The sequence below is a fragment of the Eumetopias jubatus genome, unplaced genomic scaffold, assembly GCF_037043125.1.
Source record: "Eumetopias jubatus isolate StellerSeaLion01/CBP00866 unplaced genomic scaffold, mEumJub1_p1.0 scaffold_1, whole genome shotgun sequence".
NCBI lineage: Eukaryota > Metazoa > Chordata > Mammalia > Carnivora > Otariidae > Eumetopias > Eumetopias jubatus.
Window position 1 is genome coordinate 144,656,988 of NW_028274807.1, and position 16,352 is coordinate 144,673,339.

Here is a 16,352-nt window from a genome sequence, read left to right on the forward strand (position 1 = left end):
AACACAAATCTCCCATGCCTTTGGTTTCATGGTCTTTTGGTAAAAGCTGCAAATACGCCAGCTTCACCTAGTTCAATGGACCCCCTGCTCACAACCACCAACAAATTCAATCAACTGCATCATACCGAACAGTCTAAGCATTTTTACATACCTGGAGCATCTGCTAAACTGGTCTGGAATAAGCCTTACAGAGTGGATGCCCCAATGGCCACTTTAGAAGACCAGCATTAAGGCAGACTGGATTCATTAGCTCTATTAATCATTAGATATACGCTACATTCAGCCAGGAAGTATATACTTCATGTCCCAGAGTCCTTTTTTTAAATAGACCAAAAGAATTTTTGTTAACTTTTTAATATAATTTCAAATTTATAGAAAAGTTATAAGAATAGTTCAAAGAATTATTTATCGCTAAAGAAGTATTAGCATCGGGCGCCTGGGTGGCTCAGATGGTTAAGCGTCTGCCTTCGGCTCAGGTCATGATCCCAGGGTCCTGGGATCGAGTCCCGCATCGGGCTCCCTGCTCCTTGGGAGCCTGCTTCTCCCTCTGCTTCTCTCTCTCTCTCTCTCCCCCTCTCTCTCTCTCCTCCTCTGTCTCTCATGAATAAATAAATAAAATCTTTAAAAAAAATAAAAAAATAAAAAAAAAGTATTAGCATCTTACCACAGTTGTTTTATCATTTTCTTTATACACACACATACACATGCACGTTTCTTGAGAGTAAGTTGCCAACATAATGCCCCTTTACCCTTAAAAACCTCAGTGAACAAATACTAAAATCAAGTAATTTACAAGGATACAGTACTATTACCTACAGACCTTATACAAATTTTCCAATTGTCATAATAATATCATTTGTAGGAAAAGAAAATATCAGATCATGAGTTATATTTAATTGTTAACCAAATGTACGTTTTGCACGTCATGAAGGGAATTTATAGTTTCAAACTCATAAACAAAGCAAAAATGAAGACGGAAACAAACAAAACAAAACAAAACAAAAACACTAAAAATACCAATAAGTGCTCCAATGCTGGAAAGGAAAAGGAAGCAAGTGTTTAGATAAACAGAAATTCAGACAATTCCATGACCCGAATAACTACAACTTGGCCTCCTCCAAGCGAGGTCACGCTTTGCTTTTGTTCAAAAAACACTATCCAGACTTAAACTTGATTTCATGGACACAAGTTGGGTCCTCTTTCTTTAAAACGAAAATTTTCTGAAGTATCTTTATGTCTACTCCATAAAAATGGCCTATCTTCTTATTCTAGCATGAGGAAACACTGTGGAGCCAGTGTTTGGCCCCACTGTGGGCCATTATTTCACACTATTTTCCTGAGTTTCAGCAGACTCTGAAGGAATCGTGAAAATGGATATTTGACAGAAAAACCTCAGTTACAGGAAACTCTGAATTAACTAAGTGACTCCAAGAGTGTTAAAACACACTTTGGGCCAAGGTAGCAATGGCAGACTTATAAAAAAGCAAACGGCGCACAACAGCCAGGCTAACAAAAATTACCACGAAGAATTTTTCTAGTCCAAAGAGCGACGTAAATGTGAACTGCTGTATCATAAACATGCAACAGGGCTCTCTCAACAGTGCTTACAAGCACAAACTGGCTTTTGCCCTGTTCAACTTTCTAGGGACTGATCCACTGAATGAGTCAGCTGGAAAATGCACACAGAAAAGTTCTGTGCTGTGTGGTTACCCAAGGGGGTCGGGAGGCCCATTTTTAAGGTATTAGTAATGGGGTGGGACTCAAATACACAGGAATCTGAAAAGCAAAGTAGGTTCAAAACATGTGACCCCTGTCGGCCAAAGTCTGCATTCTGAGCTTAATGAACTGGGAGGCTTCTGTGTAAATCAAGATTCATCTGCCAGTTCTTAGACAAAGTCAAAGGGCCAAGGAGCCCCCTCCATCAGCCCTAAAAGCCCAGGTAAAGAAAGGACAGGAGGAATAAGCAAAGTCATTACTAAGGAGGACTATGAAGGCTCTTAAACACAGCCCTGAAGTAGGGATGCTTTCTGACCAAGGAAAAAGACCACCAGACATCAACTACTCACAGAAAGAGATTCTGCCCACGGGAGGGAAACAAAACCACTAATTAAAACACGAGGCCCCTTCTTTGGGAAGGCCACAGCAGGAGAGCGAGAGTGAGGGATAAAACAGAATGATTATCTTGCGGTGAAATGAGCTGGTACAGGTCTACCCTCAGGCAAAGCCCTCCGTGATCTCATCGATGAAATGAGGGGGTTGAAGATCTCCCAAGTTCTTTCCAGAGTGGTGGAAAGAAGATATACTTTGGAGTCAGACACATTGTGGCTCCACAACGTACCGACTGGGCAACTTATGTCATCGTATGCCTCAGTTTTTTCCTCAGGAGAATAGAGATTCCATCTGCGTCAGTTAGGGTTAGATCTGGCCGTGAACAGTGGCTTTTAAAAAATGCTTATTCTTCCTGTCATGGAAAATTCCAGAGGTTGGCAGCCCAAGGTTTGAGAGGGCTCTGATCAACAGAATCATCAGAGGCCAAGTCTCTTCTGTCTTGACGGCGTTCATCTCAGTCACCTCAAGCCTCAAGATGGCTGCCGGAATTCTAACCGCCACGTATGTATTCCTCTGTGACTATAGAAGAAGGAGAGAATGGACAGATCTGCAATACCCCGAGCTCACTGTAAGGACTCAACTGGATAACAGATGTAAAATATGATGCTTCCTGGACCCACAGATGTATTCCTTCCCTTTCCAGTAACACTGACAGCTTATGATCTGTGGTCTCAGCACACAGTAGCCTTTTACAGCCTTGCATCTGGCCGCACCCCACATACAACCTGCACTGCAGCTACAACAAACCTATCTCCTCTTTCCTGCTTCCAAACCATTGTCCTCACAAAGCCTCCTCCCCGGGAAACCTTCCCCCGGCTCCTGTCTGCGTGATGAGCCCCTCTCAACATTCTAGTCTTGCTCCCCTGCCCCTCTCTCCCCTCCATCCCCAGAAAGAGCTGATGCTCCCACTGCCGGGTGCTTCCCTTATGGGAGATCCACCAGCTGTACAGTAAGGGCGGCTTGCATCTAATGAGTGCCAGTCGCTGTCCTCAGCCCTGCACATGCAGCTTCTCAGTCCAACCCAACGACCCTAGGACATGGACGCTGTGTCACCCCCATTTCACAAATAAAGAAACGGAGGCACAGAGAGGTTGTTCCAGCTTGTCCAAAGTCAAGCAGGTAGTAAAAAGCCGAGGCAGGATTCAAGACCCAGGCTTTCGGACCACAGAACCCGTACTCAGCCACCACTCTAGGTCGCCTCCACTACTTGATTAAAGGGCCTGGGTGTCATTTTAGAGCAGGGATGGTCAAACTCCGTCCCACAGGCTAAATCCAGCCCACCAACTGTTTTTGTAAACAAAGTTTTGTTGGAACACAGACGCACCCGCTTGTTTGCCACGCGAGCGTTGCGGAGACTGGATAGCCCACAAAGCCTGAACTACTGACTACCAGGCCCGCTAAGGAAGAGTTTGCCCACCCCCGTTTTAGGCTGTCAACTCCTCAAGATACGGCCTGTGCTGCTTGTTCCTGCGTCCTCGGCGTCTCGCCTGGCATTTGGCAGACACACGAAAGGTGCCCCACAAATATGTGGGGTATGAACATTTCAACAGGCCTAATTACAAGCAAAGAGGAGTGTATCTGGGGGCTGATACTGCCTGCCTACTCAGGACTTGGAAAGTTTCCCAATTCGGTCCAGATTCTACTTCACAACCAGAAGGCCCGGGAAAACCGTGGCAGCCTCGGACGAACCATGCCTCGGACGGACTGACCATTGCAGACCAGCTGAGGGTCATCTGTCTCCGTCACCAAACCCATCTGACTCCCCCCGAACAAGGGGCTTGGGCAGAACCCCAGGTCGACCCACACAGCGGAGAACTTCGTGAATCCCACTGCTTCCTCGGCGGTCCCATCCCATACGCCTCCTCTGCTCAGAGGCCACTGATCACACAACCGGCCTTGCAGATAAACGCTTAACACGTCCTGGAAAAGAGTCACTAAAAACTGATGGTGGTGGCCTTTCAACTTGTTACATTTTCGTCAAAATATTTATAGAAAGGGACCAAACCACATAAAAACATAAACAGCCCTCTGAAAACTACAACAAAACATGAAAAAGTTATTCGTGGCTCAAATGCCTTCTTTGACCTTCAAAGAATAGGCTTGCCACAGGACTGTGTATAATGTTTCCTAATTTTATCATAATTATTGATGTCATTATACAAGGCACAAATAAAGCACTTTCTTTCTGGGCTGTGACCATATTCGATCCAGTCTGGGTTATCAAAAATTACATTCTGGATGGTTTTCTTTTTAATTCTGTCTTGGCCTGGCCCCAGATCACATCAGGCAGGAGCCAGGCAGAGCCGCAGAAAGCCTCCCACATTTCCAGCACAATCATTTCAAACCTCCTTTCGGGACACAAAGGCTACATCTCTTCTTTTTCCCAGGGTTTTCAAACAACTGTCCACTAGAGCAGACTCTGAGGAACCCCAGGCTCAGCAGCAAATGGAGATAGTCATCAGCGAGGCAAATCAAATAATTTGTCACCTAGGTCCCCGCGCAGAAGAGAAAAGGCTCAGAAATATCTGCCTATTTGCTAAGGTGGGGTCTAAAAGCGACCACGAACTCATCCCCGCGGTTCCACAAAGTTACCCATTGGTATAAAATATAAGACTCCCAGGAGACGAACTTCTGCTGCGGACTGACTGAGCGCCACCCACTGCGCTAGACCTGCCACCCGTGGCAGCCTCACAAAGACACTACAAGGTCACTATCATTGTACAAATGAACAAACCAGGGCCCAAAGAGTTAAGTGACTTGCCCAAGGTCACTTCACAAAAAAAGAAGCTAAGCTGGAATGGCAAGGTCGTCTAACCACTTCATCACCCTGTGCTCCTACAGACTGGCCCTCTCAGAAGTTGGCCGGGATGGGGAGCAACCAATTCATTCATACAGGGCTGGCGGAGTGGGAGATGGTTCAGCCACTCTGGAAAACACTTTGGGAGTCTCCCCATGCCCCTAGCCTATGATCCTGCAATCCCCATCCCTAGGAAATTTACCCAAGAGAGATAAAAGCACGCGCCCACACAAAGACTTATACACAAACAGCAGTTTTATTGATAATAGCCAAAAGCCGGAAACAACCCAAATGTCCACCTATGAGTGAATGGATAAACTATAGCATACCCACAGAATATAATATTACTCAACAACAACAACAAAATTATAATCTACTGACAGATGCAGCATCATGGATAAATCTCAGAACATCAGGCTGACCGAAATAAACCAGACTCCAAAAAGAATATCCTATATGGATGCATCTATATGAAACCCAAGAACAGACAAAATTAATTCACGGTGATAAAAATCAGAAACAGAGTGCAGGGGAAGGAGAACTGACTGTCAAGGAGCACAGAGAAATTGAGGGGAGGGGGGACTCAGAGACTGTTCTGTACTTTTCTGAAGCAGCGGTTACATGGTGCAAACAAATTGTCAAAATTCATCAAACAGAACACCTGAGACCTGTGCATTTTATTGTATTTAATTATACCTTTAAGAAAAAACAAGTCCTCAGGCTAATGAGTCATTCGGATGACAAAATGGAAAACACGGATTATTACACGTATACTGCTTACTACCAAAGTGCTGTTCAATGGTATTTACAGAAAGCCCAAAGAAAGTCTGATTTGCCCATGAAAGCAAATGAGGTTTGCTGCCCGGCATTAGAGTTTTCCTCCCAATAGTGCCTACCTTGCATTTGCCCAAGGGGTCTGTCTAGTAGACAGAGATGAATGCATCCACCAACCCTTCATGACCAACCCACTTACGGTCATGACAGCAACCCTTTCATGACAGAGAAAGCTGTCACCATGGCAACCAGAGAAGGGTGGGAAAGGTGGATAGGGAAGGGAGACAAGAGAGCTTCAAAACCACCTTAGAATTAGGCTGTGTGTGCCATACCCTACCCACCCCGACAACGTCCACGTCCTAATCCCCAGAACCTGCGAATGTTACCAGACAGCGCATACAGCCGATAGGATTCAATGAAGGATTTTAAGATGGGGCAATTATCCTGGATGATCTGGGTGGGCCCTCAACGCAATCACAGGAGTCCTTCCAAGAGGGAGGAAGAGGGAGACTGGACGCACACAGAGGAGAGGGCAATGTGAAGACAGAGGCAGAACCTGGAGTGACGCCTTATGAGCCAAGGAATGCCGTCAGCCACCAGAAGCTGGAGGAAGCAAGAAATTAATTTTCCCTTAGAGTATCTGGCGAAACCGTGAGCCTGCCAAGACCTTGATTTTGGCCCAGTGAAACGAACTTCAGACTTCTGGACTCCAGAACCATGAGAAAATACACGGCTGTTGTTGGGAGCCTCCAAGTTTGTTGTCATTTGTTATAACAGCCAAACGAAACTAATACAGACTGGGAGCCTTAAATCCAGTATTGTTTCTGCCAGCTTCCACATCCTTCCAGTATCAATTCAAACTTTTAAGAAATGTTCAAATTAATAAAAGTTTTTTTTTCTTCTTGAAAGAATACATCAGAGAACAGCCTCATGACTGTAGAGGAGTAGGCAAAGATTTCCTAAATGGGACTCAAAAGGAACTAATCATAAAGGAATAAAATTTATTTTTTTTAAAGATTTTATTTATTTATTTGAGAGAGAGAAAGAGAGGGAACTTGGGCAGGGGGGAGGAGCAGAGGGGGGAGGGAGAAGCAGACTTCTCGCTGAGCAGGGAGCCCAACGCAGGGCTCAGGATCATGACCTGAGCCTAAGGCAGCCACTTAACCAACTGAGCCATCCAAACACCCCAGGAAAAAAATTTTAAATGTGACTATATTAAAATTTAAAATTTGTGTTTATCAAGGCACTGGTGAAAGAGATGACATGGCAAACCACAAGTGAAGATATCTGCTCTATGTATGCAGTGCCCATGTGCCTGTGTACATATTCCCATCAACAAACTCATATCCAGAATATATAAAGAACTTTCCCAAGTCAATATGAAAAAGGCAGATACCCCAGTATATAAATGGTCAAGGACTTAAATAGCACCTAACAAAATGTGAAATCCAGCAGGCATACAAAGAGATGCTAAACTTCATTAGTCATCAAGGAATTAAAACCATAATCAGATGCCACCATACACCCATCAGACTGCCTAAAACAAGAACAGACACTATCAAGTGTAGATGAGGATGTGAAACGCCCTAGAACCCTCATGCACTTCTGGTGGGAGTATTAACAGACACAATCACTTTGTAAAACTCTCTGGCGGCCTCTAATAAGCTGGACATTTGCCAACACTGCCACCCAAGATCTCACTCCTAGGTATACATCCATTGAAATGCATATATACATTCTCTAAAACACATGCCAGCACTATTCGCAAGGAAAACCTGGGAAGAGCTCAAAACGTCAATCTGTGATAAATGCCAGTGTGTTTAGTATACCCACACGGTAGAATTCCAAACAGCGGTGGACACAGACTACAATTATACACAGCGACATGGATGGGGCTCACAAACATAATGTTAAGAGCAAGATGCCTGGCACAAAAGATCACACATACAATATGAAATTCAAAAAGAGGCCTAGCTCATGCAAGGTGCTGGAAGTCAACAGTGGAGGCCCTACGGGGAAAATGGCCATGAGGGATGGGGGAGGGGGCTGGCTGCTGGTTCTTGATCTGGGTATGTTCCATTTATGAAAATCCATTGAACTAGGTACACTTATGAGTTGTGTACTCTTCTGAATGTATGTTAGACTTCAAATTTACTCTCAAAAACTAGATATTCAGAGATACATGAAAAACTTTTTTTTTCCTCTAAAATTTTCAGACTGCAGAATGGATGCAAGTTCACCTCAGGGAAAAAAAAAATAATGGAAAAAAGAAAAGAGGAGAAATAATATCACCCACCATCCCACCAACAAAGGAAAACCATGATAACCATTTGGCATAAATCTCCTCAAATACGCATACATTTTAAAAAGGGAGGGGAAGAGCCATCCCATAGGGAGTGGTTAACTCAGGCAGGTGAACCATAAGTGAATAAATCACATTATATGCTGTTTTGTAACCTAGGCAACCACCCCTTTATTATCACTGTCTGTGAAGTAATCCAGTGTCCCTAAAGGATTTGAGTGTGCAGGCCCATAACAATCTGGCAAGCCAGACAGCAAGATGTGTGAATACTTTCTAAGTACACGTGGGCAAGAACATAAAACCCAGAGCCGTGATTTTTCAACCCTCGTATCACCAACTGCCTCTAAAATTTGCAGAGTACTCAGAAAGCATTCATTTTAATTCAGTGTGGTTTTAAAAGTTAATATATGTACCCCCTCCGACTTTTCTAAATGAGCCAAGTAGCCCCAAAACCCTGGAAAATCATGGCCAGAGGCTAAACACTGCATTCTCAAGCATGTCATTAATGCAGATCAGGTCAAAAGCAGGTCCTGGATATTTGGTCACTAAAGGCCCACATTAGGTGGGCAGTGGTGGGCCCTAACTCAGGGTGGGCATGTACAAGATGAGTCAGACTTGCTGACCCGGAAGACAAAGACTGATGTTTGCCGAGGGCAGGGCAAATGGTAGACCTATGAACTCAGGGACAAGGCCATGAAAGTACGCAGAGAACCAAGAATTACAATAACAGTAGCCAACACTGGCCAAAACACAAGTAAACCCTGGTTTAACTTCTTCTCTGTCATTCATTCAGTCTCTCAGTTATTCGATAGTATCTACTGAACCCTTATTATACGCCAGACTCTGTTCTAGACACTGGGGATACAGCGGTAAATAAGGCAGACAAATTATTCTCTGTCCTCAGGGAGCTTACATCTGGTGCAGGCACCAGAGGAAAGTATGGAGCGTGTCAGATGGTGGTGGTTATGGAGAAAAATAGAGCAGGGAAGGGACACAAGGATCTGAGGCTGGAGGAGGGGAGTAAGTCACTTGCCATGTTGATGCAAATGTTTGCTGGGTTCCAAGTTTTAAAATGATCCCTTGAAAACCAAATCCTCATATCCTGGCCAAAGAACTCTGGGATAATTATGTTAATGGAGTCTCAGCGTAACCACAGCATTCAGAAAATAAACCAAGAACTTTATGGACCAGAAAGGATCCATTTAAGAGGGACAAACTGAAGATCCAATAATAGCCTCCAGTTCTCCAGATCTTGCTATGCACTGTTCTCAGCCACTTATAGACCAGTATCCTCATGTAATCCTTACATTGAACTAATGAGAAGGGTAACATCTTTTCTCCATTTAACAGATGAGGAAACGGAAGCCCACAGCAATTAAGGAACTGGCCCAAGGTAACACATATGCTAAATATTGATGTCGGGGTTTGGCCCCCGGGTCCACACTCCCCTTACGTTCTAAATAAATGTCCACTGCTGGCCTGAGGAGTTCTTTTGCTGATACTTACCATACTTATTCTATTCAAGATTTGTCTTTTAATATTTGTTTAAAGATTTCTTTATGTATTTTAGAGAGAGAGGGTGCACACGTAAGCGGGGGTCAGGGGGGAGAGAGAATCTCAAGCTGACACCCTGCTGAGCATGGAGCTAATGTGGGGTTCGATCTCATGACCCTGAGATCATGACCCAAGCAGAAATAGTCAGATGCTTAACCGACTGAGTCACCCAGGGCACCCCTTGCCTTTTAATACTTTACTGAGTTCTTACAACCCCACCAATCACATACACATACACACACATACACACACACACACACACATTGAAGGTGGGTTTCATATTTGCAATGTCTTCTTTTCTCTAGATAATAAAAACTGAATGGCAATGAAGACCCTCAAATACTTAAATATACCTTCCTAGATCCAATTAGAAATTATTTTCTCAAACACTTGATGTTATGAGCAAACCCAAAATAGTTCTATTTGGGTTTGAGATTAAAATTAGCCTTGGGGGGTGGGGGGCCTGGGTGGCTCAGTCATTAAGCGTCTGCCTTCAGCTCAGGTCGTGATCCCGTCCTGGGATCGAGTCCCACATTGGGCTCCCTGCTCAGCAGGGAGCTTGCTTCTCCCTCTCCCACTCCCCCTGCTTGTGTTCCCTCTCTCGCCGTGTCTCTATCAAATAAATAAATAAAATCTTTAAAAAAAATTAGCCTTAGGGCAAATTAGAGTTCATATGGCCAATTTCTACTAAGTATAGACATCTCAAACTGAACACAGCCCAAAAGGAACTCCTGGTTGTCCCCCATCCTCCCCACAAACACGTTCCTCCCCGTGACTCTCATCTCTATAAAGGACACCTCAACATCCCAAGTCTCTCAGGGCTGCAAACTCAAAAGTTCTTGGCCCCTCTCTTTCCCTCACCTCCTCATCCAACCCATCAGCAATTTCTAGCCTCCCCACCCCAAATCTGTACCTTTTCTCCACTTCCCCATCTCCCAGCTGCAAGCCACAAGTATCTCTTGCCTGGACCCCCACGAGGAGCTCCTCAGTGGTCTCTCTGCTTCCCTATCGGACTGACCCTTTGAAAATCTCATCTCCACATAGTACCCAGAGTGAACTTTTTTTTTTTTTAAGATTTTATTCATTTATTTGACAAGACAGCGAGCAAGCACAAGCAGGGAGAGCAGCAGGCAGAGGGATGGGAAGAAGCAGGCTCCCTGCTAAGTGGGGAGCCCGATGCAGGGCTCGATCCCAGGACCCTGGGATCATGACCTGAGCTGAAGGCAGACGCCTAATGACTGGAGCCACCCAGGTACCCCCAGAGTGAACTTTTTAAAGCACATATCAGACCACGTCACTTGTCTGCCTAAAATCCTTTTGGACCACCAGAACACATCCTTAATTCTTCCCCTGGCCTACAAGGCGCCACGTGACCTGGCACTGGCCTGCCTCTCCTAGCTCTTGGGGCTCACTCTCCCTCTGGTTCACTCCATATGAAAACCAAAAGATGAGTGAACAGATAGTGCTCTAGATTAAAATGTGAATAGCAGTAAAGACACTAGATCCACACAAAATTATTTCCACAAATACTTATTCCTCATCATTTTTTTAATACAGTTGACCCTTGAACAACAAGAGTTCGAACCGTGCAGGTCCATGTATACACAGATTTTTTTCTTACATAAATACACCAGTACCGAAGTGTATTTTCTCTCCCTTATGATTTTCTTTTTTTTTTTTTTTAAAGATTTTTTATTTATTTATTTTTGAGAGAGAGAATGAGAGAGAGAGAAAGCACATGGCGGGGAGGGTCAGAGGGAGAAGCAGACTCCCTGCCGAGCAGGGAGCCCGATGCGGGACTCGATCCAGGGACTCCAGGATCATGACCTGAGCCGAAGGCAGTCGCTTAACCAACTGAGCCACCCAGGCGCCCTCCCGTATGATTTTCTTAATAACATTTTCTTTTCTCTAGCTTACTTTATTATACTATATAAGACACCTAACAGACAAAACGTGTTCATCAACTCTTTATGTTATTGGTAAGGCTTTTGGCTGACAGTAGGCTATTAGTAGTTATGTTCTGGGGAAATCAAAAGTTATATGAGGATACCTGACTATATAGGGGTCGGTACCCTTAACTCCTTAGTTGTTCAAGGGTCAACTGTATTTTTTTTAATCTCCCATAGCACCTGCCACTTCTGAGGTTGTTTTGCCCATTTGTTTAGATGCATTCACTCTTTAATACCATCTATAAAACTATACCTTACTATTATACCTGAAATATTTTTCCTTAGCTGTAATGATGAATTACAGAGTCTCCTTAATGTACATTTTTCACCATGCTCTGATTATTTCACATTCCCTCAGCCAATGAGTGTGAGCCAAGTGCTCTGGATGTACTCTCCTGACTTGAGTGTGTCCCACAATGTGCAGCCTTCTCTCCTGTAGCCTCTCTTTATGTCACCTAGTTTATGTTCTGGCCCAAACTGCCTTCCTCGGGGCAGTGACGAGGCCGAGTGTGCTACAAGTGAATTGCAGCAGAACATGATGCTGAGCATTAGAATATATGCTATATAGCAATTTGAGGTTATGCAAGAGGACACTAGAGTAAAAACTGCTATCGGGTGATAGGTACTACATCCTGGGAGCTGGTGAAGGGCACAATTAACAGCATGGTAGCCTGGAAATGCATGCTAAGAACTTTGTGGCTGGAGATTTGTCATTAACCGCAGGCAACTTCAAAAGTACTGCCAAAAGAATATGCTGTGAGGTCCAAAAGTGAAGGTAATTTGCATCAGCTCACCCCACTATTTGTACCAAGGCATTCCCCTAGACTAGGGAGCCCTGGACCCCTTCTACTTTTTTTTTTCCCCTGCCGAGCAGGGAGCCCGATGCGGGGCTCGATCCCAGGACCCTGGGATCATGACCTGAGCCGAAGGCAGGTGCTCAACGACTGAGCCAGCTGGGTGCCCCTCCTTCTACTTTTTAATTCTGCACGTCCTCCACTACTTCATGTGAAGATGCCTGTGCATTTTGCACACTGGAGTAGCTCCAGCTCCGAGAACAGTGCCTGGGACATAGTAGGTCCTCAATAAATATTCTCTGAATTAACAAACTCATGAACAAGTGAATATATTGTCTTTCTCTTCTTCTCTTTTCCTTTTCACTGTTCCAGACCTCCCCTTCCCTTGAGAAGGGAAAAATGTACAGTCACTGAATCATCATAAATCCTCTCCAGACCCCTAATGGACCCTCAGCCACAGTTCAGAGAACGTGGATGTGAGGAACAGAGACCTAGACACTGAGACATTAACCATTAGAAAGAGACAATGCTTTTGGAGTCAGTGGTTGGAAAATAGTGAGTCTACTGTGGTTAAGAATAAACACTGGTGGCTATAGATCACAGTAAATAAATTCAACAAAGATAAGACCTCACCAGTGTGTGCAGTGCATGTCACCTATGTAGCCTGCAATCACATAGATATTATTATTACTATTATTATCAATTTTGCCTCTTCTCAAGCTGGCATAACCTAAATACCCCAGTGGATTTAAAATTATACAAAAGCACGAGTGACTCCAATTCCTCCTAAATCCACTGCAAAGAACAAATCCTTTAATATGCATTGCAGGTAAAATACCGTCCCCAAGTGAAACAACTGTAATCCAGGGTAAAATCTCTGTTGGCCTCATAAGCTACTTGTAAAAAAAGAGAAAGAGAGAGAGCATTAAAAGTGACTGCCCAACACACAAACCAGATGCTGTCACCAACAAGGCACAATTACCAAGAACTGAAATCAGATTTAGTCATCTCATCTCTCCCTCATCCTACACACTCTACCTGTTCTTTTTCAGCTTTCAAAAATTGAAGGGGGGAAAGGGAGAGGCAACAGTAGACACCAGGGCTATTTTGAGAAATAAAAGGATTCAAAAGTTACAGTGCAACTTCCACTGACATAGTAGCGATCTCCGAGGAAACCCAGGTGACTCAGAAAGTTCTCTGTCTATAATATCCATACAGAAACAACTCAGTTTGCATACTTAGGATGTCATCTTCCTCCTAGTTGAGTTTCATGTTAAATAACTGCCTGATCAAAGTTTCAGCTGGAAGCAATCTGAACATTTCCAATCCATCTGCCAGGAGAGAGCACCAAGGAATCTAGTGTAACCAGCAGAGAGAAGTAAGAGCTCCCAGGGTGTGACTCAAACTTCACAAGCATCCTTAAGAACCCCAAGTCCTAAGATCCAAGGGCTATTAAGGGCAGGACAAAAGATCTCATCAACAAGCTCTCCAAAAAGCCCCCATTCCTCTAGTGTGGACGTTTGTATCTCCCTCTGGCTTGTTTTTGAAAAACAAAGTAAAAACAAACAAACAAACAAACCTGTAAATAGCAGTACCCCATCCGCTCCATCCAAGTCTTCCTCACTATCCTCTCTGTTGTGTCCCACATATTACCACCAATACAAGTGTGCCGGGAGCCCCTTCCCTTGACATCCCCATCCTTCCACGTGGCCATTAACTAGGTTCCCCAACTGTGAGGGTAGAGGGAGTGAGCAAAGAACTTCAAAAAGGCACCTAAAGGGGGAAAAAATAACAACAATTTAAATAGCAAACTGTCTATTTCCAAAGGGGAGAGGTTGTTTTTAAAAAAGAAAAAAACTAAACTTCTGTTGCAGAGATTGGAGGTCTCAAGCCACCAACGGGGCGGGAGGTAGCACGCGCTCCGGAAGGCGCCGAGAAGTGGTAGGTTTCTGTTGGTGGTGGTGGTGTTTTTAAACACTGAAGTTGTAAAGGAACTATATTACGGTGAGAATTGTTCTGATGGGACCAGCCGTAATAAAGCTTTTTCGTCCAGGCACAGAGCACGCCCCTCTGCCTCCCTTCCTCAGCGATTCTTCAGGAGTGCAGGAAGCCGCGAGCAGGCAGGGCCCTGGGATCAGCGCGCTCCTCCCGCCACTCCAGTCCCTGCAGGTGCCCGTACAGAAGAAAACCGGGGCCCTCGCCCCCTCCCCGCCACTGCGGTGCGGTCCTGGGGTGGGATCACGGCGCGCCCCATCCCGAGCACCGCACCTGGAGAGGCGCCGGGACGCAGGAAAGGCCCCCGGCGGAGGCAGCACCCGCTCGGCCGGTGGCACCGTCGCGCACGCACACGCGCGCGCGCGCACACACACACACACACACACACACACACACACACGGTCAGCTGCGCGCGGGGAGGGGCGCGCGGGGGCGCGGGCGGCGGGCGCGTTACCTGTTCTGCCAGCCCTGGAGGAGGTTGGTGTATTTGCTGAGCACGCCCTCGAGCGCCGGCTCCCGCCTGCGGCCGCCTCCTCCCGACGGACTAGCGGCCACCGAGCCCGGGCTGCTGCGGCTGCCCCCGCCGCCGAGCCCCGCTACCGCCGACCGGCTGGAGACACCCCGGCCGGCCAGGGAGCAGGAGGGCGACGAGCCCGCCGAGGTGGCGCGGCTGCTACTGCGGCTGCTGCTGTTGCTGCCCCCGCCGCCGTCTGCGCCTTGGGCCGCCCTCTCCATGGTCCGTGCGCGCCGGGAACGCGGGGGCCCGCCGCGGTGGCGGCACCGGCGCTGGGGCTGCCGGCGCGGCGGCGGCGGCGGCGGCGGCGGCTGCTACAGCTCCCGGCGCCCGGGCCGCGCGTGGCTGCTCCAAATCCCCGGGAAATGCCTGACTCATACAGGAGGAAGAGGAGGAGGCGAAGGAGAGCTGGGAAGGAAGCCAACGGGGCTGGATGCAGCTGCGGCCGCCCCTCCTCCTGCCGCGGCCCCGGCCCCGGCCCCTCCCTCCGCACTAGTTTCCTCGGCAAGTTCGGAGAGCGGGTAGCCGGTTCGGCGAGCCCTCCTCGGGTTCCTCTTCCTCTTCTTTTGAGTCCCGGCGGCCGCTCAGGCCCGGGGGCGGGGGGCGCTGCCGGGCGCCTAGCCGCAGGGTGGGCACGCCCTGTCACCCTCGCGTTCCTTCTGCCGCCCCCTCTCGGAGCCGGAGGGGCGAAAGGGAATCTCCGCGCGCTCCTCCCCACCCCCCACCCATCTCGGGACCTGGAGGGAGGGGCGGCCCCACCCACCCGGCCCACCCGGATATGGACCCGCCCGGCCTGGCACGGGCACACGCGCACCGTCCCTCCCTCTGCCTTCCGCACCACGCCGGGGCCAGACACACGTACACAGTAACCTGGAAATGAGCCTCACCGGCCGAGCAAAGTAACAGGGCGGGTAGGGGCGGGCGGGCAGGTGCTTCTCACAGGTAAACTCGCCCGGGCATTTTCACGCTGCGGAGTTACGGTAAATGCATGGTGGACACCGGGGCCCGGACTGAAGTGGGGCAAGAGAACCCAGGTTCCTGGCAGTGCCTCCTTACATTGAGTGCTCTGGGCGCCTCACTCGCCTCACCCTAATCCCCACACTGATGGATGCATAAATCTGGCAAATCAAACCTAGCGAGCGGTGTTCCCATACAGCGCCAAGTCCCTGGGAACCAGGGACCCTAAAACGGGTAAGAGTGCACTAAAGGCAAAGGAAATCAACAGAGATTTACAATCATAGTGAAGTATGTATTCTCTGCTGGCTGTTAACTTCTTCAGTGCACCCCCACCCCAAGATACATTGAGCTGCTGCAACTAGGTCTCTAAATCTAAAATTGATGAGTTGCACTCTCTCCACCCCACTAATAATTTTTGTGAGTATAAATATCCAGTGCAATCTGGAAGTTTCTAAAATTATCTAGAAAAATAGCTTTGAGGAGCTCAGACACCACACACACACACACACACACACACACACACACACATGCACAGAGGGTGATAGATTGATAGGTAATCCCTGCCCGAAGGATCCACAAACCCATAAAGCAGATAAATAATTCAACA

At 46.9% G+C, this 16,352-nt stretch overlaps 1 protein-coding gene across 2 annotated transcripts in view; it reads right to left on the bottom strand.

Moving 5' to 3' along the window:
- OSBPL10 (oxysterol binding protein like 10) overlaps positions 1 to 15,055 on the bottom strand; it is a 308,560-nt gene extending 293,505 nt beyond the window's left edge. For both annotated transcript variants that reach the window (XM_088026469.1, XM_028107049.2), the window contains exon 1: positions 14,729 to 15,055. In XM_088026469.1, coding sequence (XP_087882595.1) covers positions 14,729 to 15,009 — 281 coding nt within the window. In that variant the 5' untranslated portion in view covers positions 15,010 to 15,055. The remainder of the gene's footprint in view (positions 1 to 14,728) is intronic.
- Between the last annotated feature and the right edge of the window lie 1,297 nt (positions 15,056 to 16,352).